A 25,551-nucleotide genomic window follows, 5' to 3' on the forward strand; every position below is an offset into this window, starting at 1 on the left:
TAACTTTAATGTTAAAATATCTAGTGTTACGATGTAAACATTTACATTTGTTTGCCATTTACAAATAATTTTAGCAGCAATGAGGTCTCCAGAAAGGGATTGATCTAGGGACACACCAAGATAAATTACACTTCAATCTCCTTGCCTGCACAGTTTACCATTATCTTGTCAGCCCTAAGCAATCTACATTTTGTTCCAAACAAAATAGACTACGTTTTTCCCAAATGTAGTGACACTTTGTTGTCAGACAACCATTCTAATGAAAAAATGCAATTCCTTACTCAGGGTCTCCTCTACATACACTGTATCCTTCCTTGATGCCAGTATGGCTGAATCATCAGCATAAAGCAAGAGTTTGAATTTTACTGCATCTGGCATATCATTAATGTATATAAGAAATGAGGGGGCTAAAATGGTGCTGAAAATGGGCATATTCTATAAGGCATTAATTTAAACTTTATTTTAATTAGACTTTACTAACAATTCTATTTAACTTCCTATTTAAGAAAGGTAGGCCTACCTGTTTGACAGACAAAATGAAGCTATAGGCTGCTATATCCATAGATATAGTCAATTCCTCCACCCATGCATTCTTTAAATACCAGCTCTTCACTGACACAGAAGTAGGCTAAGTTAAAACCAAGACTGGAATTGAGGGGGTATGAGAGGGTATGCCATAGGCCTGCTTTTTATCAAAGAAAATTGGAAAAAGCACCAGCCTACCCCTTGCTAGCTCAAGATTTTGAAGAAAATACAAAGGATCTGATTTATAAAGTGATCTATAACACACTTTTTTTAATGCTAGAAACAAGTTGTAAAATACCAGAGACAGACGTGACTCTGATGCATATGGGGATACAGTGGCTTGTGAAGGTATTCACCCATTTGGCATTTTTCCTATTTTGTTGCCTTACAACCTGGAATTAAAATTGATTTTTGTGGGAGTTTGTATCATCATCATCAGCTCATCTGACCAGAGTACCTTATTCCATATGTTTGGGGAGTCTCCCACATGCCCTTTGCAATGCAAAAAAAAGCAATGGCTTTTTTCTGGCCACTCTTCCATAAAGCCCAGCTCTGCTAAGTGTACGGCTTAAAGTGGTCCTACAGACAGATACTCCAATCTCGTCTGTGGAGCTTTGCAGCTCCTTCAGGGTTATCTTTGGTCTCTTTGCTGCCTCTTTGATTAATGGCCTCCTTGCCTGGTCTGTAAGTTTTGGTGGGTGGCCTTCTCTTTGCAGGTTTGTTGTGGTGCCATATTCTTTCCATTTAAAATGTTTTTATTTAATGGTGCTCTGTGGGATGTTCAACGTTTTGGATATTTTTTTATAACACAACCCTGATCTGTACTTCTCCACAACTTGACCTGTTTGGAGAGGTCCTTGGTCACTTGCTTAGTGGTGTTGCAGACTCTGAGAACTTTCAGAACAGGTGTGTGTATATATACTGAGATCATGTGACAGATCATGTGACACTTAGAGTGCACACAAGTGAACTCTATTTAGCTAATTATGAAGGTAACTGGTTGCACCAGATCTTATTTAGGGGCTTCATAGCAAAGGGGGCGAACACATATGCACGCATCACTTTTCAATTTTTTCACTATTTTGTTTATGTCCATTGCATGAAATCCAAATACATTTAAATTACAGGTTGTACTGCAACAAAATAGTAAAATCACCAAGTGCGTGAATACTTTCACGAGGCACTGTATCATTGTTTTGTTTCTTTGACATTGAGGCATAGCTACAACCTTTTATAGCCGAGGAGACACAAAATGTACTTTACTTGGGATGTAATCTAGTTCTGTCACTATCAATTGATTAACCTATTCGTTTTCTGAACAATAGAACATTTCTAAACCCAGACAGCTTTTAGGGAAACACTTGTGACCTTCTCTCATTGGGTTAAGCCAAGGAAGAAGATCAGCCAGCAGTTAAAGCATATTTTTTCCTGCGTCTGTAGGCCTGGGATGGAATGGTAGGCCTAACTTTTGAAAGTACCATGCTCAGATTCCTAAGGAGGTCCCAGATTGAATTATTTACAAACAGGGACAGTTTCATTGCAAACAAGACACACTGCAACTCAATATTAGGAAAGTGTTCATAATGTTTTGTACACTGTGTATATAATGGTGTGTACAGATGTAACAGTATACTTTTACGTCCGTCCCCTCGCCCATACCCGGGCGCGAACCAGGGACCTTCTGCACACATCGACAACAGTCACTCTCGAAGCATCGTTACCCATCGCTCCACAAAAGCCGCGGCCCTTGCAGAGCAAGGGGAACTACTACTTCAAGGTCTCAGAGCAAGTGACGTAACCGATTGAAACGCTATTTAGCGCACACCGCTAACTAAGCTAGCCGTTTCACATCCGTTACACAGACAGTATGGACAGTATATGAATAGAAAAGGTGTGTACAGCAGTAGTTATATAGGATGAGCCTTGACTAGAATACAGTATATATATATGAAGTCGGTAAAACAGTATGTAAGCATTAAAGTGACCAGTGTTGTACATAGATACTACTGCCCTAAGGTGCTGCCACTCGAATGAAATACTATATTGGTATTAGTAGTTAATTGTGTAACATTAATACTTATTTAATTATTGAAAAAATTAAGATTGTTATCAGAATTCATCAAATATATAACATATAGACATATTTATTTGTGACTACAGCCTCCTTTTTAATATACTGAACAAAAATATAAACACAACATGCAAAAATGTCAATGATTTAACTGAGTTACAATTCATATAAGCAAATCAGTCAATTGAAATAAATGAATTTGGCCCTAATCTGTGGATTTCACATGACTGGGCAGGGGCGCAGCCACGGGTGGGCCTGGGAGTAAATAGGCCCACCCACTTGGGAGAAAGGCCCAACCACTGGGGAGCCAGGCTCAGCCAATGAGAGAGAATTAGTTTTTCCCCACAAGAGGATGTTATTACAGACAGAAATACTCCTTAGTTTCATTAGCTCTCTGGGTGGCTGATCTCAGACAATCCCACAGGTGAAAAAGCCGGATGTGGAGGTCCTGGGCTGGCGAGGTTACACGTGGACTGCGGTTGGGAGGCCGGTTGGATATGCTGTCAAATTCCCTAAAACGACTTTTGAGACAACTTATGGCAGAGAAATTAACATTAAATTATCTGGCGACAGCTCTGGTGGACATTCCAGCAGTCAGCATGTCAATACCACGCTTCCTCAAAACTTGACACATCTGTGGCACTGTGTTGTGTGACAAAACTGCACATTTTAGTGTGGCCTTTTATTGTCCCCAGCACAAAGTGCACCTGTGTAATGATCATGCTGTTTCATCAGCTTCTTGATATACCACACCAGTTAGGTGGATGGATTATCTTGGCAAGGAGAAATGCTCACTAACAGGGATGTAAACACATTTCTGCACAAAATTTGAGAGAAATAAGCTTTTTGTGTGTATGGATGATTTCAGGGGTCTTTTATTTCAGCTCATGAAACATGGGACCAACACTTTACATGTTGCTTTTGTATTTTTGTTCAGTATTGATAGCCTCACTAAATGTGTGCAAGTGACATTCGATAAACTGTATGCTGTTTCCCATAGAGTAACCATTACGATGAAATTCCTGATCTCCATCAGACGTTCCCAAAAGGCTTTATGTCCTACTTCACCTCCTGCTTCCCCCACCTGCTGCTGAACACATACCTGGCCATGCACACCTGTGCTGAGGAGCTGACTTTCCAGAAATGCTACTTCAAGTTGAGAGAGGTGTGGATGGTCTATGACACACCCACAGCCTAAGACCAAAAAGTACTTTACACCAACCTTTGAAGTGATGACAACCAAGCCACCAGCCCAAATATTCTGTCTTTTTTTTAGAGGATCTGCAGAGAATGGGAGAAACTCCCCAAATACCGGTGTGCCAAGCTTGCAGCATCATACCCAAGAAGACTTGAGGCTGTAATCGCTGCCAAAGGGGCTTCAAACAAAGCACAGAGTAAAGGGTCTGAATACTTATGTAAATGTGATATTTCGTTTTTATTTGTAAAAATTTGGCAAAAAACATACAAACCTGTTTTTACTTTGTCACTATGGGCTATTATGTGTATATTGATGAGGGGGAAAAACGATTTAATCAACTTTCGAATAAGGCTGTAACATAACAAAATGTGGAAAAGTCAAGGGGTCTGAATACTTTCCGAATGTGATAACATGATGTCTGTACTGTAGCTACTAATTCATTATGAAGTGCTAACATGCGAGCCTGCTTCGCGAAATCTAATCACTCAAAACTAGTGGTTTACATGGTGCCTCAATATCCTAAATATTCTCTAAGTCCCAGTAATTGGAAACGGGTTCACTTCACATTTATTACAATTAACACAGGAGCATAATGGATAATGTTTGTATTGGTAGTTTAAACAACACAAGACGTTTTAGATAGATGCACTCAAATAATCGAAGTATAGGTTACTTCCACTGTGTGGTAGCCCAATAGGCAGCGCCCAGTTTGTCCCTAGCGGCATGCCGTCGAAATTTCTCAGTCCAGTTCAACAACAACTTTCCATGTGCGAGGACAAGCGACATTCAATGCATTTTGTGTGGCCAGCCCTAGAGTAAGTCCTGGGGAAAATGCATACTTTTCATCTCCTAATTTTCACCCGCTTTCTAATATCCCTTGCTAACATTTAGCTATGTATGCACTAGGCATACAATTCTAGCTACAGTTTGTTCTAGCTAGCTTGCACACTTCCTTGTTAATGTGTGTAGACTGTGTAACGTTACGTCTGTCAGCTGACAAATAACATCTATAGTAAGTGGTAGGTCCACAATTTGTTGTAGTACGTCCATAGTTGCCAATTAGCCTAGGCGACCGTTTCATATCATTTTCATCTTTCAGACTTCTACACTGACATACGGGCTCGTCAGCATTTGGAGACAGTTTCCCTAACACCTCCCAGATGTCCCAACTCGACACAGGACATGGGTTTGTCTAGTTGTCTGTCTGCCCTGTGTCTCTCAGCCCTGCTCACCCTGGCCTTGATAACTTGTTTACACCTTAGCTACCTGTCTGACCAAAAGTTGTCACTGATAAAGTTAACTAGCAAACAACAACCAGATGAGACACCAATACACCTATCAGTAAGACCTGGTTTAGAGGAAGATCCAGCAACAAAACAGGCCGGTGAGAGAGAGAACCTACAGAGGGGTAGCTCCCATCCAGCCCCCAGCCACAGATTGCTGTGGGAAGGCCCCCATCCAGCCATCTCCAGTGGTCCCAGAGAGGCAGAGTGTAGTAGGGTGGCCCTGGAGAGCCGCTTTGACTGCGCCCGGGACCGAGTTCTGAGCCAGACAGAGTGTCAGGGGAGAGGGTGCTGCTATGCCCCCCTACCTCAAGGCCTCTCTGGAGGATCCCCCTGGTGCTTCTACCCCCCGTCATACAGCGGCTACAGGATGGGGCCCCTCACCCCCACTTCCAGGGGCCAGGCTGCCACCCTTACGAGGCCCACTCCCTCCTACCTACCCAGGGATATCTCTACACTCCGGTTGGAGATACTGGATGAGACAGAAGGCCGACTGCACCTCACGGTGAGTCTCTGGCTGAAAACCACTCGTATATTTACTGCAGAGATACAGGGTTTGGTTGCCATTGTCTTTCTCTATAACATTGCTTTAAAAGTGTTGCCTCTGAAAAGTGCGTACAGTATTTGCTAAATGTTTTCTCTTTACTTTTTCATGACTTTTATTATAACCAATCGCTCATCACCGAGAATCATTCTCCTCAGACCACATTATTGTGTAAGAGTCATAACACGTTTCTTCTCCTGACAGTTGAAGGATCCGTCGTCCCGGCGATATGAAGTTCCTTTATCCACTGCCCAGTCCAGGGGTAACACTGACACCCAGGACCACCAATATGTCACTGAGTTTCAACCCGACCCTTTTGGGTTCATAGTGCGCCGAAAATCCAACGGCCGTGTACTGTGAGTATTCATTGTCAGTTGTTCTTTATGTCCAATATGTCTGGCACTGGTTCATTGATCAGATCTTATAAACCTGACATAAAACTGTTGTAACCATGTCATAGGACTAACACATAAGATCAGTTAGGATTTATAGATCCCAAAGGGTAAATTGGCTTGCAGATACTACTGCACTGTTGGAGCTAGAAACACAAGCATTTTGCTACACTCGCAATAACTCCTGCTAAATATGTGTATGTGACCAATACAATTTCATTTTATTTATATCGCTGTGTTTCTACTTGTAGCAGTCATAAGCATGACATAAGGTGCCCCTGTCCCTACTTATAGTTGCCATAAGCATGACTTAAGATGCTCTCTGTCCTGACTTACAACTGTCATAATCATGACACCTCTGTCTTCTGTCTGTCAGTGTGAACACCACGGTGGCCCCGCTGCTGTATGCTGACCAGTACCTGCAGCTGTCCACCTCCCTGGCCTCCTCACTGGTGTCTGGGCTGGGGGAACACTACACCCCCCTCAGCCTGGACCTCAATTGGACCTCCCTTACCCTTTGGAACAGGGACATGGCGCCCCACGTGAGTCTAACGTCATTATCATTATCATTCATTTGTTTCCTTTTTAAATCATGGTCAGGAGTGGTAAGTCAGATGTGTCTTCTTTGTCCACCATGCAGGGCGATGCCAACCTTTATGGCTCCCATCCGTTCTACATGGTGCAGGAGGGGGATGGACAGGCTCACGGGGTCTTCCTGCTCAACAGTAATGCCATGGGTAAGAAAGCATGTTGCTCCATGTACCATATCCTTAAGCAGAAATGTTTTGTTCTAATAGGAAAGCTTTGGTTTGAGCTAGTAGAGTTTGTAATGTATCATGCTACTTAACAGCTCTGGACAGAATTTTGTTGTGTTCACATGGCACAGTACTTCAACTGTATCAAGATACAGATTTACATGATGGAGCTGAGTTTGACCTCCTTCTCTCTGTAGAGGTGGTGCTGCAGCCTAGCCCTGCTCTGACCTGGGTGGCTGTGGGAGGAATCCTGGACCTGTACATCTTCCTGGGCCCTGACCCTCAGAGTGTTGTCAGACAGTACCTCCAGGTTATAGGTATGGCTATATATGACCTTTAGCTGTAACTTCCTGTTACTGAATATCCTTTTCTTGTCTCATATCCCAATGTTGCTATGGTGGGTCGGGCCACTGCTGGGTCACAACTAATTCCTTTTGGGTAATAGTTAGGGAAAAGATAGTGGCTGTCTGTGTCCCAATGTCCTAGTAGTCTAAACTTGCTGCCTCATCTCCTTTCCTTCATCTCCTTTCAGTAGGTACCAAATCATAGGTATCATAGGTATCATAGCTCCAGTAGGTACCAAAACATTCAAAGGCCATTTTCTCAAAAGTGAGTTCACAAGTTTATCAACTTTCAAAGCAGAATTTCTTTCCCATTGTTCCTCAAACATGCAGTGTATGATATACCATAGCTGTGAGTCTCTACTTTTATCCAATGTAAAAATACATAAAAACATTTCAAATTTTGCTACGTAAGTCCAATTTGAGCTGGTTGGTTTGCTCTCACCTTTTGTGAATCTTCCGTCATAGCTAATGTTTACCCCGTCTGCCTCCCCCAGGGTACCCTATGATGCCTCCTTATTGGTCACTGGGGTTCCACCTGTGTCGCTGGGGTTATCGGTCCACTAACGCAACCCGAGAGGTGGTGCAACGCATGCACAACGCCAACTTCCCCCTGGTAAAGATGCTGGAGAAAACACTTATATTGTACTACATTATCACTTGGGTTGACAACTATTGGGTAATGCTAACGTTGAATGAGCATCAACATTGGATTAGCAGATTAGCATGGAGAGAACTCATTATAGTATTATCATGCTACAATGGGTTTTCTCCATGCTAATGCTAATTGGATGTTTGCGTTCTCAAGTACAGTATTATCATTCCACTGAGGGTTCACAACTCATGGAAAACACTCACTGCATTCTTTAGTTCAACTGATTTTGTTTTTGGTCAGGACGTGCAGTGGAATGACCTGGATTACGCAGACAAGCGTCGGGTGTTCACCTTTGACCCCCAGCGCTTTGTGGACCTGCCAGACATGGTGAAGGAGTTCCATCAGAAGGGCATGAAGTACATTCTCATCCTGGTAAGAGAGAGGCCTCAACCCTCACAACACATAGGCACACTAATAACTCATATTAGCTTGAAATAGTGGTTCAATGTCATTTTAAATTACAGTCTGCATTGTGATTAAATTGTTAAAAGTGCAGTATTAGAAGGTACAAGGTCAAGGAAACTTTCCTTCTCAATCCACATGATGGCAGCAAAAGCATTACTGTCATTTATTTTAAAGGCATCTTTCCTGTTTGTTCTCTTTCCCAGGACCCTGGGATCAGCAGCACCAGCCCCCCTGGTACTTACCCACCCTTTGATGAGGGTCAGCGGAGAGGGGTCTTCATCAGGAACTCTACAGGACAGACACTCATAGGGAAGGTCAGACCTAAAACTCTCACTTCTCTATCTGGAGACTCACTGTAAACTGGGCTACATATACTGTGAATAGTTTGGAAAGAACATATTTTTTATCTGCTTGATAACATTCTGTAAATCCATTGTGTATTCAAGTAATGAGTCATGAGTAATGAAAAGCAAGGTTACACTAAACAAAACCCCTCTTGAAGGTGTGTGTGTGTGTGTGTGTGTGTGTGTGTGTGTGTGTGTGTGTGTGTGTGTGTGTGTGTGTGTGTGTGTGTGTGTGTGTGTGTTGTGTGGAAAGGTATGCTTGTTCGGTTCCTCACTCGTCTTCTTCTGTGTCCAGGTGTGGCCTGGTCTGACAGCGTTCCCTGACTTCACCAACCCAGAGACACAGAGCTGGTGGGAGGACTGCATTCGGGAGTTCCACTCCAGAGTCCCGCTAGATGGCCTGTGGATTGTGAGTATGTCTCAGATAGAATGTCTTGTAGAGGGCTGAAATCATCCCCTATTCTATTGTATTGTATTGTATATTTGCACTAACAAGTTTGCATCATCCAGGCTGTGTCAATGCTACTCAGCATCCAGCATAATCTTTCTCTTGTCCCTCTGTTCTCAGGATATGAATGAACCAGCCAGTTTTGTGCAGGGCTCTGTGGAGGGGTGTCCTGACAGTGATTTGGATAGCCCCCCCTACGTGCCACGTGAGTGTGCTGCAGCTGAGTAGTTTCCTGTCTATTTAAAATCAATAGAGGAATTTAGTGAATTCATTCATTCATTTCCATTCTGTCTCCATACACACATACAGCGGTGATTGGAGGACAGCTGAACACTGGTACACTCTGCATGTCAGCTCAGCAGAACCTGTCCACTCACTACAACCTGCATAACCTCTATGGGCTGACGGAGGCTAGCGCCACCCACAGGTCAGACACAGCACCACAGGGATCAGTGCATATTTATCCTGAGACTGTTGGCACTTTTACTTCTGCTTGTTTGAATGAAGCTGATTTTATTTATCTTGTCTACATTACATATTTGTAACTGTAGTTGGAAGATCAATTATAGCCTTTGACCCTCTCAGTGCCCTGGTGAAGGTTCGGGGGTCGCGACCCTTCGTGCTGTCCCGCTCCTCCTTCCCTGGCATTGGCCGTTTCTCCGGAGTCTGGACGGGAGACGTGAGGAGCGACTGGGAGCAGCTCAGATACTCCATCCCTGGTGAGGGGAAAAACATCCCCAACATTCCCATTTCTGTTCCAAGCCATTCCTATTCTCAACAAGATTCCCAAAGCCATTGACAAGCCCTGTGTGTTTTAGCCATCAGAGTACTGATGGTACCGATGCACCATCCAGACAGTACATGTTGCAGTGTGCTCTTACTCAGCAGTTTGTCTCTATTGTCTTTAGTTGAAAGAGTGCCTAGACAGAGTTAGTCTTTTCAGTGGTAGTTATCCATGGATTTGAATGAGGGGTTTGGATAGACAGACTTGTAATGGAACCACCTACTATTTATTTGATACTATGTAGCTAGCAATTACAGAGAGATGCCTCCGACTGCCTGACATCAAAGTTAAATAATGAATAAAGGGAATTAATATGTTCAATATCCATCTGTCCCTCCACCCCCCCAGCGGTGCTGCTGTTTGGCCTGTTCGGGGTGCCCCTGGTGGGGGCGGATGTGTGTGGGTTCGGGGGGGACACCACAGAGGAGCTGTGTGTACGCTGGACCCAGCTTGGAGCCTTCTACCCCTTCATGAGGAACCACAACGACAAGCCCAATGCTGTGTGTGTGTGTGGGTGGGGGTGTGGATTTAATGTTCTTTACAGTTAACTAAGTTGGATAGGAATTTACCACAATCTTTTCCTGACCTGCTAATATCTTTTCACTGTCTCTATGTAACCAAGTTACAATGTTTTCCTATTTACCATGGTGGCTGACCTGCTAGTGTCTTTTCACTGTGTCTATGTAACCAAGTTACAATGTTTTCCTGTTTACCATGGTGGCTGACCTGCTAGTGTCTTTTCACTGTGTCTATGTAACCAAGTTACAATGTTTTCCTATTTACCATGGTGGCTGACCTGCTAGTGTCTTTTCACTGTCTATGTAACCAAGTTTACCAACCTGTTTTCACCTATTTACCAAGTTACATGTTTTCCTGTTTACCATGGTGGCTGACCTGCTAGTGTCTTTTCACTTGTCTATGTAACCAAGTTACAATGTTTTCCTGTTTACCATGGTGGCTGACCTGCTAGTGTCTTTTCACTGTGTCTCCATGTAACCAAGTTACAATGTTTTCCTATTTACCATGGTGGCTGACCTGCTAGTGTCTTTTCACTGTGTCTATGTAACCAAGTTACAATGTTTTCCTGTTTACCATGGTGGCTGCTGACCTGCTAACCAAGTGTCTGTTTTTCACTAGTGTGTCTATGTAACCAAGTTACAATGTTTTCCTATTTACCATGGTGGCTGACCTGCTAGTGTCTTTTCACTGTGTCTATGTAACCAAGTTACAATGTTTTCCTGTTTACCATGGTGGCTGACCTGCTAGTGTCTTTTTTCACTGTGTTACAATGTTTTCCTGTTTACCTGTTTACCATGGTGGCTGACCTGCTAATATCTTTTCACTGTCTATGTAACCAAGTTACAATGTTTTCCTATTTACCATGGTGGCTGACCTGCTAGTGTCTTTTCACTGTGTCTATGTAACCAAGTTACAATGTTTTCCTATTTACCATGGTGGCTGACCTGCTAGTGTCTTTTCACTGTGTCTATGTAACCAAGTTACAATGTTTTCCTATTTACCATGGTGGCTGACCTGCTAGTGTCTTTTCACTGTCTCCATGTAACCAAGTTACAATGTTTTCCTATTTACCATGGTGGCTGACCTGCTAGTGTCTTTTCACTGTGTCCATGTAACCAAGTTACAATGTTTTCCTATTTACCATGGTGGCTGACCTGCTAGTGTCTTTTCACTGTCTCCATGTAACCAAGTTACAATGTTTTCCTGTTTACCATGGTGGCTGACCTGCTAGTGTCTTTTCACTGTTTCCATGTAACCAAGTTACAATGTTTTCCTGTTTACCATGGTGGCTGACCTGCTAGTGTCTTTTCACTGTGTCTATGTAACCAAGTTACAATGTTTTCCTGTTTACCATGGTGGCTGACCTGCTAGTGTCTTTTCACTGTCTATGTAACCAAGTTACAATGTTTTCCTGTTTACCATGGTGGCTGACCTGCTAGTGTCTTTTCACTGTCTATGTAACCAAGTTACAATGTTTTCCTGTTTACCATGGTGGCTGACCTGCTAACCAAGTTACAATGTCCTGTTTTTCACTGTGTCTATGTAACCAAGTTACAATGTTTTCCTGTTTACCATGGTGGCTGACCTGCTAGTGTCTTTTCACTGTGTCTATGTAACCAAGTTACAATGTTTTCCTGTTTACCATGGTGGCTGACCTGCTAGTGTCTTTTCACTGTGTTTCCATGTAACCATCTTTTCAGTTACAATGTTTTCCTGTTTACCATGGTGGCTGACCTGCTGTGTCTTTTCACTGTCTATGTAACCAAGTTACAATGTTTTCCTATTTACCATGGTGGCTGTCTTTTCACTGTCTAACCATGTAACCACCATGGTTACAATGTTTTCCTGTTTACCATGGTGGCTGACCTGCTAGTGTCTTTTCAATGTTCTATTAACCAAGTTACAATGTTTTCCTGTTTACCATGGTGGCTGACCTGCTAGTGTCTTTTCACTGTCTATGTAACCAAGTTACAATGTTTTCCTGTTTACCATGGTGGCTGACCTGCTAGTGTCTTTTCACTGTGTCTATGTAACCAAGTTTTCCTGTTTACAATGCTAGTGTCTTTTCACTGTGTCTATGTAACCAAGTTACAATGTTTTCCTGTTTACCATGGTGGCTGGCTGACCTGCTAGTGTCTTTTCACTGTGTCTATGTAACCAAGTTACAATGTTTTCCTGTTTACCATGGTGGCTGACCTGCTACCTGCTAGGTCTTTTCACTGTGTCTATGTAACCAAGTTACAATGTTTTCCTGTTTACCATGGTGGCTGACCTGCTAGTGTCTTTTCACTGTGTCTATGTAACCAAGTTACAATGTTTTCCTGTTTACCATGGTGGCTGACCTGCTAGTGTCTTTTCACTGTGTCTATGTAACCAAGTTACAATGTTTTCCTGTATTTACCATGGTGGCTGAAGTGTTTTCCTGAACCAAGTTACAATGTTTCCTGTTTACCATGGTGGCTGAATGTCTTTTCCTGTTTACCATGGTGGCTGACCTGCTCGTGTCTTTTCACTGTTTCCATGTAACCAAGTTACAATGTTTACCATGGTGGCTGACCTGCTAGTGTCTTTTCACTGTGTCTATGTAACAGTCCATCAGTCCCATGTATTATGAATTGAGGTAACTCTAGCTCTGTGTGTAGCCCCAGGAGCCCTATGTGTTTGGTCAGGAGGCCCAGACAGCCATGCGTAGCGCGGTGATGTTACGTTACTCTCTCCTGCCGTTCCTCTACACACTCTTCTACCACGCACACACCTCTGCAGACACTGTGGCCACGCCTCTCTTCCTCCAGTACGTCCCTCTACTCCTCTTCTTCAGTTGCCATTGTCCAATCTTCCCTTCTCTCTCTCTTCAACATTTGGATACTATTGTAACACATCTTATTTACTGTGTTGATACTGTTCTCTGGCCCTCCCTCTCTGTCCATCTCTCCCAGGTTCCCCTCGGACCCTAACTGCCAGACCATAGACAGACAGTTCCTGTGGGGGAGTTCTCTGCTCGTCAGCCCAGTGTTAGAGCAGGGGGCAGTGGAGCTGGCTGCCTACCTCCCCCTGGGGACTTGGTACAGTCTGCACAATGTAAACAGCTCCTAGATTCAATACAGTTATACACTGAGCGTACAAAACATTATGAACACCTTCCCTTGACCTCAGAACAGGCTCAATTTGTCGGGGCACGAACTCTACAAGGTGCCCGAAAGCCTTCCACAAGGATGCTGGCCCATGTTGACTCCAATGCTTCCCACAGTTGTGTCAAGTTGGCTGGATGTCCTTTGGGTAGTGGACCATTCTTGATACATACGGGAAACTATTGAAAGCCCAGCAGCATTGCAGTTCTTGACACAAACTGGTGCGCCTGGCACCTACTACCATACCCCGTTCATAGGCACTTAAATATTTTGTCTTGCCCATTCACCCTTTGAATGGCACACAGACACAATCCATGTCTCAATTGTCTCAAGGTTTAAAAATCCTTATTTCACTTCTCCTCCCCTTCATCTACACTGATTGAAGTAGATTTAACAAGTGACAACAAGAGACCATAGCTTTAACCTGGATCAGTCCATGGCATGGAAAGAGCAGGTGATCCTAATGTTTTGTACACTCAGTGTATTTCTATAGGCCTTTCATAATGTCACTGCAATTAGTTCGCCACTGATTAAAGGGATTCCTAGGAGACCAAGACCATATTTTCTGTCGTCACACAGATTGATAAAAATCCATCTGTGTGAGCCTTTCTTAGGGTCTTGTAGGCTTACTTTAGGACCAGGCAAAGATATGTAATATGGTTGTACTGTGTATACTAGAACCATATTTCAGTGGTCACCTCTTTCATCCCTTCCTCACTAGGGCCAGCCGTTCTACAGTAAGGGTCAGTACCTGCTCCTCCCAGCCCCTTTGGACACCATCAATGTCCATGTGAGAGAGGGACACATCATCCCACAGCAGGTGTGTGTCCTCTGTACACAATAGAATTTGGTTGTCTGTTGTTTCATTGTGCGACAAAGCTTCATCTTAGGCCCATATTGTGGGTGTTACATACTGATGGTGGAGGAGATGAATGAGCTGCCAAACTCTTATATCATAAAATCAATTAAAGTTATTTGTCATAGAGACCCAACATTCCTTTGTGAAACTGTGATAAAACCTCAAATGAAATACTCTCTGCGTACTAATCTGATAATGTTGTTTTGAAGCTTGTATGAGTTTGTGTAAAACCTGTTGCCTGTCTTAATCAGTAATTCTATTATATCTTTCAATGAAAAATCCCCTCAAACCCCCTCTAACTGAGATACAGGAGCCAGGCCTGACTACCTCAGCTTCTCGCAGTAACCCTTTCCTCCTGACGGTGGCGCTGTCTGCTGGGGGCTGGGCCTGGGGTGACCTGTTCTGGGACGACGGGGACAGTCTGGACACCTTCCAGAGAGGAGACTACTCCTATGTTATCTTCATCGCTGGACAGGTAGGAGATGTAGAGGTCACATAGGGTCCTGAGTTTTTCCTGATCACATGACCTGAGCAAGGAAAACTCTGGGCCCTAGTTATAGCCCACTTCAAGGCTATCACTGATGCAGTGAAGAAAAGGAAGTAAGCTTTATGTGACATATTTTTGAGTGCGGACCATCAAACCTTTTGTCTGTCCTACTTCAAGGTATTTCATGACATCTGGGTAGGAAAAACGTAGGGCCCTAATTGGACTTTAAAGAGGATGGAGATCAGAGAATTATCTAGGGTGATTTGGATGTTTCTGCAGTACAGTATGTTTCTAGCAATGCTCTCAAGATTGAGATCCAGGTCCAATCCAATCAAGATAGAAGACATACTCTTTCCCTGCCATCCTGTGAACAGTAGACCTAACTGTTAATGTCTAATGTATACTGGTACTATACATGTGTGTGTTTGCCAGTGGGGATCAATAACGTTTTAATTTGATCCAGTCCCTGGTGATGAGTGACCCCCTGCGTCAGAACGGGGTGCTGGACGGGCTGGTGCTGGGAGGGCTGCGAGTGTTCGGGGTGCCTTCCCCACCCCGCTATGTATGGGCCAACGGAAAGAAAGTGTGGGATTTCTCTTATCAGACTGACACCAAGGTGAGCTGTAGCTGTCTGAGTTACCTCTACAGAGTAGTAGAACGAACAGTCTAATTCTGCTTGCCTACCTGTCTATTCTATTCTACAGTATAATATGATATATTGTTTATAATCCTTTCTTTCTGTGTCTGTCTGTAGGTTCTGACGGTGACCAGCCTGGCCCTGCCCATGTCAGAGGTGTTTGAAGTCCTCTGGACCTTATGAGCCTTATGAACTGTATGACTCAGTGGACTCTGACCCAGTAGACAGCCTCTCAGGTGGTTCTGGAACTCCTGACCTAGCACATCTCTGACAAAAACCTCCACCCAACGTTTCCCCTCAATCACTGCTACCCTGGATAAGACATTGCTCTAATAGACTCCTGGGTTTCTCAATGGACAGACACACTGAAGAATTTTTGGAAATCATGTTTTTATATTCAACTGTATTTTCAATAAAATTATGTGAACTGTGTGGGTTAAAGCTCTATCAGATATCTCTCCATTTCCTTGTTGTTGCAGATGAGTGATTACATGACATTGTCTCAGGTGAGATGCTGAGACAGTGGTGTGAAATTGAGAATTGTGGTCATTCTAGAACACTAGGCTGAAATGTATTGTTGTTTTACTATTTTAATTTGTCTCTAAGAATATATAAATATTTTTAAAAAATCTTTCTAACCTTTTATTTGTTAAGCACTTTTGAAATGCATCACCTGTAAGAAATGTTCTCTATAAATAACATTTGATTAATTGATAAATCTTGTGCTGAGGAGGACAGCAGTGGCTCTACACAATTATTTGTATTAATTGAACATCTACAATTGACCATAATATGGCCATTCTGTACTCTTCTAGTATGATAGGCTCTGTGTCTCATCAAATTACTTCCAGTGATATTGCCACATTGTTACCATTAAAGGCAATTGATAGCTCTGGGTTTGTTTCTCCAAAGCTTAGCGTTGTTTCTCGTGTTCTCCTATTAGTGAGCTGTCACCACTCAGTGTTTGAATGTGCAGTCAATTATCTCTTTCTTAATCTACTTCATAGTCCCGAGGGTGGTCTAAGGCACTGCTTCTCAGTGCTAGAGCCATCACTACGGACCATGGTTCGAATCCATGGTTCGATTCCAGGACATGATGGGGAGTCCCATAGGGCAAGGCACAATTATCCCAGCGTCGTCCGGGGTAGGCCGTCATTGTAAATTAGAATTTGTTCTTAACTGACTTGCCTAGTTAAATAAAAATAGTCTTCCCATCTGGAACATCTTCCTTATAACTCAGTGCAGTTAAGCTCAATACAGTTACATATTGTAAACTATTCTGAATTGTACAAAAATATCATACCTGTAATATGGTTATGTTAGCTTATGTTTTAAATTATTTTTTGTTATTGTTTAAAACATTGCCCTCGAAATACCTTGTTTTGAAATAGTCATTTTGAAATGTGTTGTTCATGTTTAAATGATTGCTCATTGTCCTTGCTGCTAGTGGTTTACCTGCCATATATAAGAGTTCCAGCGGGACATCTGAGATCCGCGTCATGATGCTCCGACTCCAGCTCTACTGGTCCTGATAATGCTCATGTGAGTTCGGGATCAGCCAACTGCAGTGAAGCTTTCGGCATTGACCTCTAAAACGTCATACTATGATAAAAGGTTAGCCTTACTTAGATATATCATTGTGGTGTGTTCACGATCATTTGCTTTTGCTAATAAGACAAACATACTTCCTAATGTAAGGCGATCCTAATAGTTGACTGGTCCGTGCATTCACAGAAGCAGCCTTTATCCAGTCTGCCATCCCGGAAGCAGAGGAATTTGGGGGTTGGGTTAGAGAAACATAGCAGCTCCGCGTGCGGTAGAGAGACCGCACGGAAACAAACACTCACACCGCGTAACAAAATACCGAAGACGTGACCTCAAACTACACGGATACAACCACCATAAACATCGTTCCGGAATGGATAAGCGGCAAAGACAGTAGTCTCGGGTGGGACAGAGGGTGAGAAAGCAAGACCGCATCGCCTGTGTTTTTGAGTGTGCATTTATTTATTAAGTCCTCTGCTCGCACAGGTGTACACCGATGACCGAGAAAGAATCAAACGACCTCGTTTATTATGGATAAGGTTATGCTGTTTGTAGCCTACACGACCCCATTATTTCCTAGGCTAGGCTATTCCTTTGGCGAACTATGCGGGTTGGTCGGGATGTGCACTGCATGTGATGGGGAGAAATTTGAGGACATAGGCCAGCCAGCTAGACTAAAATATGTATTCGTGATGGTAGGCTTAACTACAGATAAAATCCCTGCCCGGCCAAACAGATAGCAATGTCGGAGAGGCAGGAGAAGGACCGGGCCCGTGAAAAATGATGTTGCGGCAGCGAGAATCCCGCTGCTCCATCCTCTCCTGTCAAATGGATGTTGCCTGTCATTGGTACAATGTGTCAATAGTTGATGTAGCCTCGTCATCACGGACGGGACGCCACTCTTGAGGATACTCCTCCGTTACTATGTCGCGTAGGCTATTGATAGCCTACAGCTAAAATGTCCATGTGGCTATCTCATTGACTTCATATCTATCAGTTTATAGCTATAACAGGATCAAATTATAGGCCTATGCCTTGTGAATGTGATTTGGAAAGGTGAGCTAACCCAACCATTTTCAGCTTCCATTCGAGTTGTCTCACCTAGGCTACTTCCATTCAAGCTCTACTTTACTAGGTCTAATGTAAACAGAATACTTATTGCTCTGTCTGTGTCTGATACATAGTCTATTGACTCTTTGCTCATGGAAGTGAGTCAGCCTGAGGGATTGCAACTCACTGAGAGTCCATGTGGTTATTTAAAGTCCTTTAGCTGCCCCTCAGGCAGTGGTTTGGTGTCACGATCCAGATGAACAGGAGAGGCAGTTAATTATGGAAGCCTCCTCTATTCAAATGTCAGCAGCCTGACAGGTTTGTTAGCGTGGCCCGGAGGTGAACTTGGACCCACTGATCTGAGGCACTGGAATCCTCTGCGTTTATAGTCATTGAGGCTGGCAGGACACAGTGGGATACTGTACTGGTACACTCGCTCTGTGATCTCGTTGGGGAACGTTTAGTTGTCTCAGAAAATCCTTAGGACTGTTTTGTTTGAAGTTTTTCTGAACAAAACAACTCCATACAGCAAGGCAGAAGGAGATGCATACTAAATGAGATGAATGGCTACAGAAAAAATGATGACCGAATGCAGACTTCACACTCACAGGAGAGTAACACGTTCTTTGGAAAGCTGTCTCCATTGTTGGAATGCTACATTAGGACCAGTGTGAGGTGACCGAGGCTAAAGTGGAGGAGACAAGGCAATGTGTGAACACACACTGAGGTGATGACAGCATGGAAGAAGGAGAGAGCATTGTGCTATATCAGTCAGGCTCCCTGCTTAGTCATACGCTGAATATGGAATCATATCACACTCTGACCTCTTCTCGCCCTGCTGCTATCATACCGACCAGAATAACCTCCGGCTATGGATACACACAGAGAACTGGTTATAGCTGTTGTTTTTACCACCAAATAACCTCTAACTTCCCTGTTTTGGTGGAGATCTCCACTGTCTATCAACTGGTTAGGGGTAGCTGTTGTCTGGGGTGACCAGAAGGAGGAGAATGGACTATGAAATGTAGCTTTAATCTGCTGAGGTATGGATGGAAGGTCCAGGGGGGTATAGTTGACACTGAACACCTGGTATAGTGAGTTCAGCCTGGTTTACTACTGCTCATTTGAAAGTTAATTCAATGGATTGGCTTTGTTCTGTAAGCAGTTACCATGCAAATGTTCATGTGAGCTGCTCAGCGCTATGGTCAGAGTGGTTTTAGGATGGTTGTCGTTCTGAAGAATAGTGTGGACATGCAGTATTCTAAGAGAGAAACTTAATCATTGTAAAGTGTTACCCGGCCAAATGAGTACCTCACTCACTCTCCCGAGCCTGGTACCCGGTCTGTTTGTGCTGTCCTGCCAACTCCTATGATCATTGTCAGTCCAAAGACCATAGCAGTTGGCAAGATGGCACAAACATATCTGGGACCAGGCTAGAGTACATACTCACTGGCCTTGCCCGGATTCCGGGGTAGAAGACTTCCTGTCCGAGTCCTGATAAGCCAGTAGGGTGAAGTTACCCCTAGATTCTGATCTTGTCAGTTTTGCATTTCCCCCACAAATTGTTAGAATTGGGAGAGGGGAAGCTGATCCTAGATCTTTACCGAGGAGAAACTTCACCCTGAAGCCCTGTTAACAGGAAGTCGTGCGGCATAGAGTTAATCAGAGGAGGTAAACATGGCTACCTCCCAAATGGCACTCTATTCTCTATGTAGCACAGTACTTTCTACCTCGGCACATAGGGCTCTGGACTAAAGTAGTGCACCATATAGGGGATAGGGTGCCATTTGGGTCACAGGTCATGACTCCGGGTTCTCAGGCAGAGGAAAAGGAGGGAACATTCCACACATTCAGGAGTAGTGGGGCACTGGGAATGTGTTCGATGTCATAGACTGTAGTGATGGGGAACTAGGCTACATTATCATAGGGTCGCACAGAGGAACTTATACAGTATGGGGGTCGCACAGAGGAACTTACACAGTATGGGGGTCGCTCAGAGGAACTTATACAGTATGGGGGTCGCTCAGAGGAACTTATACAGTATGGACTAACACTGATATGCCAGGAGCGCTAGTGGCCAATTCCAGTCATAGCAGAAAGGTTTACTGGAGTGAACAGCAAAATGATTTTGTTTACAGTCCTAGTGTAGTCTATTTCATCAGCTGCTGTGAAAGCTGTGAGTCTGGCACGTGATACTAGTCATAGTGTAGTCTCTCATCAGCTGCTGTGAAAGCTGTGAGTCTGGCACGTGAGACTAGTCATAGTGTAGTCTCTCATCAGCTGCTGTGAAAGCTATGAGTCTGGCACGTGAGACTAGTCATAGTGTAGTCTCTCATCAGCTGCTGTGAAAGCTATGAGTCTGGCACGTGAGACTAGTCATAGTGTAGTCTCTCATCAGCTGCTGTGAAAGCTATGAGTCTGGCACGTGAGACTAGTCATAGTGTAGTCTCTCATCAGCTGCTGTGAAAGCTATGAGTCTGGCACGTGAGACTAGTCATAGTGTAGTCTCTCATCAGCTGCTGTGAAAGCTATGAGTCTGGCACGTGAGACTAGTCATAGTGTAGTCTCTCATCAGCTGCTGTGAAAGCTGTGAGTCTGGCACGTGAGACTAGTCATAGTGTAGTCTCTCATCAGCTGCTGTGAAAGCTGTGAGTCTGGCACGTGAGACTAGTCATAGTGTAGTCTCATCAGCTGCTGTGAAAGCTATGAGTCTGGCATGTGAGAGCAGTCATAGTGCACAGTTGTGTGACATGTTGAGAATAGGCATAGATGCTGACATCTGTTAACTCCTAATAACAGACTAGGATTTCACATAGAATGATTGACAGTTGTGTGTGTGTGTGTGTGTGTGTGTGTGTGTGTGTGTGTGTGTGTGTGTGTGTGTGTGTGTGTGTGTGTGTTTATTCAAGGTGGGGGACACACTTGCACACACATGGCTACACTAACAGAGCCAAGTGTGTGAGTCAAGATAGTTGACTTGGCATAGGAAAACACTAACTGTGAGGTTTTGTTGCATGGCAGGGTTGACTTGTCGGGGTAAGAACACACTAATACTATACAAACATTACAAACATCACAGTGTAACTTGAGTACAAATGTCTGTCACTGCCTTTAAATGAAAGCTCAAACTGTAAAATAGTTAGCTTTGCCATGTATGATTATATACGTTGCCTTCAGAAACTATTCACAGCCCTCGATTTATGTTGTTATAGCCTGAATTAAAAATGAATCAAATAATATTTTTCACACCCATCTACACACAATAATAATGACACACAATAATAATGACAATGTGAGAGCATGTTTTTAGAAATGTTATGACATTTTAAGATCTTTGCACACCCGGATTGTACAATATTTGCACATTATTCTTTTAAAAAATTCTTCAAGCTCTGTCAAGTTGGTTTGTTGATCATTTCTAGACAGCCATTTTCAATTCTTGCCATAGATTTTGAAGTAGATTTGAGCAACTCCATTGTATATTTGACCTTGTGTTTTAGGATATTGTCCTGCTGAAAAGGTAATTTGTCTCCCAGTGTCTGTTGGAAAGCAGACTGAACCAGGTTTTCCTCTAGGATCTTGCCTGTGCTTAGCTCTATTTTGTTTCTTTTCATACAAAAAAATCTAGATTCTCTGGTCTGATGAAACCAAGATTGAACTCTTTGGCTGAACTTGGCACCATCCCTACGGTGACGCATGGTGGTGGCAGAATCATGCTGTGGTGATGTTTTTCAGTGGCAGGGACTGGGAGACTAGTTTGGAACGAGGGAAAGATGAACGGAGCAAAGTACACAGAGATCCTTGATGAAAACCTGCTCAGGACCTCCAACTGGGGCAAGGGTTCACCATCCAACAGGACAACTACCTTAAGCGTACAGCCAAAACCACGCATGGGAGAATCTCCCCAAATATAGGTGTGTCAAGCTTGTAGCGTCAAACCCAAGAAGAATCGAGGCTGTAATCGCTGCCAAAGGTGCTTCAACAAAGTACTTCATAAAGGTTCTGAACACTTATGTAAATCAAATTGTATTTGTCACATACACATGTTAGCAGATGTTATTGCGGATGTAGCGAAATGCTTGTGTTCCTAGCTCCAACAGTGCAGTAATATCTAACAATTCACAACGATACGCACAACCTTAAAGGAAAATGAAGAATATATAAATGTGATATTTCAGTTTTTATTTTTAATAAATTAGCTTTATAAAAACCTGTTTTTGCTTTGTCATTATGGGGTAATGTGTATAGATGAGGGGAAAAAACTATTTAATACATTTTAGAATAAGGCTGTAACAAAATGGAGAAAAAGTCAAGGGGTCTGAATACTTTCTGAAGGCACTCTATATATGATTTGTTAATTTGAATAGGTAAATGTCATACTGTAAAACACTAGTGCCCCATGTCCTCCATTCTGACCTGATCCTGTCTCTCTCCATCCCTGTCCCCCTCTCTCACCTTTCCTCCTCCCCCCACCCCAGAGGATGGGCGCAGAGTCCTGGTGTCGGTGTAGATGTCTCTCGGTCGGCTCTTGCGACGCGCCTCCTCCAAGGCCTCGGACCTCCTGACCTTTAACCCAGGGTCGGCGGGTTCGCGGAACGGCTTGGACGGGGAGATCATCTTCTCCAAGAACAATGTGTGTGTGCACCCTGCCGAGCCCCTCCCGGGCCTGCCCGAACACCACCCAGGTACAGTGTATATAGCTGTCTAAGAGTCCCCTACATAAGGGTCCTATTCATTAGGGCACACCGTAACGAACGTCTTTGCAACGGAGAAAAGCATTTCTTATCGGACAAGTTCAGGCAGTCCCTTCCTGTTTCAGTCTGTTTTCTTGCATTTGGTGCCTAGTACATACAACCCTGGGGTGTATTCAGTGAGCTGAACTATTCTGAACATCACAGAAATATAATGAATAGCACTAACACGATGACCTTTTCTACCTGACAATCATATTTGTTCTACACCATACATTTCATATCTGAATGTTCTGTAACATTACATCCTCCTGAACAGGCCCCAGCTATGACTATAGCGTTCACCTATTCCTCTGCTGTTCTTCTCTTCCCAGTGTGTCCTATAGTGTCTCTCTCTCTTTCCACCATGTACAGATAGTCTCATATCTCTGAGGTGAGAGTTCATGGTTCATTGTCTCTCGCCTCTGCATTTCCTTGTTTGTTCATGAGTCAGATCTCCTTATTTCTTTTCAGGTTACTTCCTCTTTGTCTCACTTGTTTTGTGTCATACCTCGTAATGTTTCCATGTACAGTATGCCACTACTTTGCCACCTCTTCCATCATGGTATGGTATGTTAGCTATGGACAGTATATTTGTGTATCAACTTATTAAGGTTATAGATGTCTAATCTATTATAGTTCTCAGGCCAAAATATTTTTCCCATGAACCAGAAGTCAGATTGACTCCAGATTTGGTATATCTATCTATCTGACTTGTGGTTCATGGGAAGAAGGTTTGTCCTGAGGAGAAGTGACTTGGTTCTGGGATCCTTTTCTCTTAGTGTGATCTTCTCAGGTGACTTCGGTGCTTGTGTTTTCTTGTGTGTCCTTTCTTTCTCAACCTGTCTCCAATCCTCCTCTGATATGATTTCATCAGGGTGAGTGTGTGTTCTCGTGTGTGTGTTGTTGTCCACGTGTCTGTGTTCCTGTGTGTTTGTGGCCATGTTTCTCCATCTCTCTCATGACTCCCTTCTCTCCTCAGGGTACCTGTGTGTGCACATGGAGAAGGATGAGAGCCTGGGAACCACTCTGATCCTCACCTGGGTTCCCAACTCCCGCATCCAGAGACAGGACGAGGAGGCCCTGCGTTACATCACCCCAGAGAGCTCACCTGTCCGCAGGAACGCTCGGCGCAGGCCCCGCAGGTAGAGTGGGGGGAGGGGAACGTAATGGACTTCTGTAGCAGGTGATATTGCAATAACGGGTGTTATCGTGAAAACGGCTTGTATCGCGGTAACAGGTTTTATTGTGATAACTGCCTGTATCGCGGTAACAGGTTTTATTGTGATAACTGCCTGTATCGCGGTAACAGGTTTTATTGTGATAACTGCCTGTATCGCGGTAACAGGTTTTATTGTGATAACTGCCTGTATTGCGGTAACAGGTTTTATTGTGATAACTGCCTGTATCGCGGTAACAGGTTTTATTGTGATAACTGCCTGTATCGCGGTAACAGGTTTTATTGTGATAACTGCTTGTATCGCGGTAACAGGTTTTATTGTGATAACTGCCTGTATTGCGGTAACAGGTTTTATTGTGATAACTGCCTGTATCGCGGTAACAGGTTTTATTGTGATAACTGCTTGTATCGCGGTAACAGGTTTTATTGTGATAACGGCTTGTAGGTTTTATTGTGATAACGGTAACAGGTTTTATTGTGATAACTGCCTGTATCGCGGTAACAGGTTTTATTGTGATAACTGCTTGTATCGCGGTAACAGGTTTTATTGTGATAACTGCTTGTATCGCGGTAACAGGTTTTATTGTGATAACTGCTTGTATCGCGGTAACAGGTTTTATTGTGATAACTGCCTGTATTGCGGTAACAGGTTTTATTGTGATAACTGCCTGTATTGCGGTAACAGGTTTTATTGTGATAACTGCCTGTATTGCGGTAACAGGTTTTATTGTGATAACTGCCTGTATCGCGGTAACAGGTTTTATTGTGATAACTGCCTGTATTGCGGTAACAGGTTTTATTGTGATAACTGCCTGTATTGCGGTAACAGGTTTTATTGTGATAACTGCGGTAACAGGTTTTATTGTGATAACTGCCTGCGGTAACAGGTTTTATTGTGATAACTGCCTGTATCGCGGTAACAGGTTTTATTGTGATAACTGCTTGTATCGCGGTAACAGGTTTTATTGTGATAACTGCTTGTATCGCGGTAACAGGTTTTATTGTGATAACTGTAACAGGTTTTATTGTATAACTGCCTGTATTGCGGTAACAGGTTTTATTGTGATAACTGCTTGTATCGCGGTAACAGGTTTTATTGTGATAACTGCTTGTATCGCGGTAACAGGTTTTATTGTGTTAACTGCCTGTATTGCGGTAACAGGTTTTATTGTGATAACTGCTTGTATCCTGACAACTGAGCCTGAACTTTTGTAATATAGGTGAACTCTGTTTCAGGATGGTGCTTAATTTCCATCTGGTCGAATTTTATCCTCTGAAAAATCATTTTACTGTAACACTAATGTTAACCCTACCTGCAGGCCCCACTCCCGACACCCTCCCGCCCAGGAGGAAGATGAGGACCGGGAGGAGGAGGAGGAGAGGATTGGGAATGGAACTGGGATTGGAGGGGCCCTGGGTCTGGAGGCCAGCATAGAGCCCCCTCCTCCCCAGCAACAGCAGTCCCAGTCTGGGACGGATGAGGGGGACGAGGGGTCCTGTGAGCTGTCGGCTGACGAGGTGAGCAGGGACAGCACCATGGGCTCGGACTCAGACACCTTCTCCTCACCCTTCTGTCTGTCGCCCGTCAGCGAGTCCCTCTTTGAGAGCAGCGGCTCTGTGTTCCTGGACAACGAGAGCAGGTGAGCTGGGAGGGGATGGGCTTATGTGTGT

At 43.7% G+C, this 25,551-nt stretch overlaps 2 protein-coding genes and 1 long non-coding RNA gene across 56 annotated transcripts in view; 2 read left to right on the forward strand and 1 right to left on the reverse strand.

The window, feature by feature from the left end:
* Positions 1-4,351: 4,351 nt before the first annotated feature.
* gaa (alpha glucosidase) lies at positions 4,352-16,006 on the forward strand. Of its 3 annotated transcripts, XM_052503746.1 has the most exons (20): positions 4,352-4,609; positions 4,894-5,582; positions 5,826-5,977; positions 6,390-6,555; positions 6,654-6,750; positions 6,966-7,085; positions 7,607-7,725; positions 8,005-8,136; positions 8,373-8,483; positions 8,809-8,922; positions 9,082-9,166; positions 9,271-9,388; positions 9,547-9,680; positions 10,094-10,245; positions 12,907-13,055; positions 13,201-13,342; positions 14,114-14,212; positions 14,562-14,726; positions 15,202-15,354; positions 15,493-16,006. In XM_052503746.1, the coding sequence occupies exons 2-20, from the start codon at positions 4,977-4,979 to the stop codon at positions 15,556-15,558; spliced, it is 2,880 nt and encodes a 959-aa protein (XP_052359706.1). In that variant the 5' UTR covers positions 4,352-4,609; positions 4,894-4,976; the 3' UTR covers positions 15,559-16,006. The 3 variants fall into 3 exon arrangements, with proteins under 3 accessions (XP_052359706.1, XP_052359707.1, XP_052359708.1); XM_052503747.1 differs by lacking the exon at positions 12,907-13,055 and having other exon boundaries at positions 10,094-10,265; XM_052503748.1 differs by lacking the exon at positions 12,907-13,055 and having other exon boundaries at positions 4,353-4,609; positions 10,094-10,247.
* On the reverse strand, positions 10,380-12,961 carry LOC127919918 (uncharacterized). Of its 50 annotated transcripts, none has more exons than XR_008104485.1 (10): positions 12,760-12,906; positions 12,524-12,606; positions 12,391-12,439; positions 12,199-12,266; positions 11,559-11,764; positions 11,419-11,488; positions 11,209-11,348; positions 10,922-11,004; positions 10,781-10,829; positions 10,380-10,541 (listed from the first exon to the last, which is right to left on the reverse strand). It is a non-coding gene; the product is annotated as an uncharacterized LOC127919918 (long non-coding RNA). The 50 variants fall into 50 exon arrangements; XR_008104473.1 differs by having other exon boundaries at positions 11,139-11,348; XR_008104508.1 differs by having other exon boundaries at positions 10,922-10,983; positions 11,050-11,348.
* An 847-nt stretch (positions 16,007-16,853) lies between the features above and the next one.
* tbc1d16 (TBC1 domain family, member 16) overlaps positions 16,854-25,551 on the forward strand; it is a 35,219-nt gene continuing 26,521 nt past the window's right edge. The window contains exons 1-4 of one of the 3 annotated variants that reach the window (XM_052503750.1): positions 16,854-16,989; positions 22,449-22,655; positions 23,683-23,845; positions 25,200-25,520. In XM_052503750.1, coding sequence (XP_052359710.1) covers positions 22,481-22,655; positions 23,683-23,845; positions 25,200-25,520 — 659 coding nt within the window. In that variant the 5' untranslated portion in view covers positions 16,854-16,989; positions 22,449-22,480. Of the gene's footprint in view, positions 16,990-17,032; positions 17,336-18,847; positions 19,014-22,448; positions 22,656-23,682; positions 23,846-25,199; positions 25,521-25,551 lie in introns of those variants that run through there. The other 2 variants (XM_052503749.1, XM_052503751.1) reach the window with 2 other exon arrangements.

This window comes from Oncorhynchus keta, unplaced genomic scaffold (assembly GCF_023373465.1).
Source record: "Oncorhynchus keta strain PuntledgeMale-10-30-2019 unplaced genomic scaffold, Oket_V2 Un_contig_17873_pilon_pilon, whole genome shotgun sequence".
In the NCBI taxonomy this organism is placed as follows: Eukaryota; Metazoa; Chordata; class Actinopteri; order Salmoniformes; family Salmonidae; genus Oncorhynchus; species Oncorhynchus keta.

Bases quoted from the DNA above. Each gene is read 5' to 3' on its own strand.
- gaa (XM_052503746.1), top strand. From the start codon at position 4,977: ATGGGTTTGTCTAGTTGTCTGTCTGCCCTGTGTCTCTCAGCCCTGCTC. The intron at 13,343-14,113 runs GTAAACAGCTCC...CTTCCTCACTAG, and splicing joins CTTGGTACAGTCTGCACAAT to GGCCAGCCGTTCTACAGTAA. The intron at 15,355-15,492 runs GTGAGCTGTAGC...GTCTGTCTGTAG, and splicing joins CTTATCAGACTGACACCAAG to GTTCTGACGGTGACCAGCCT.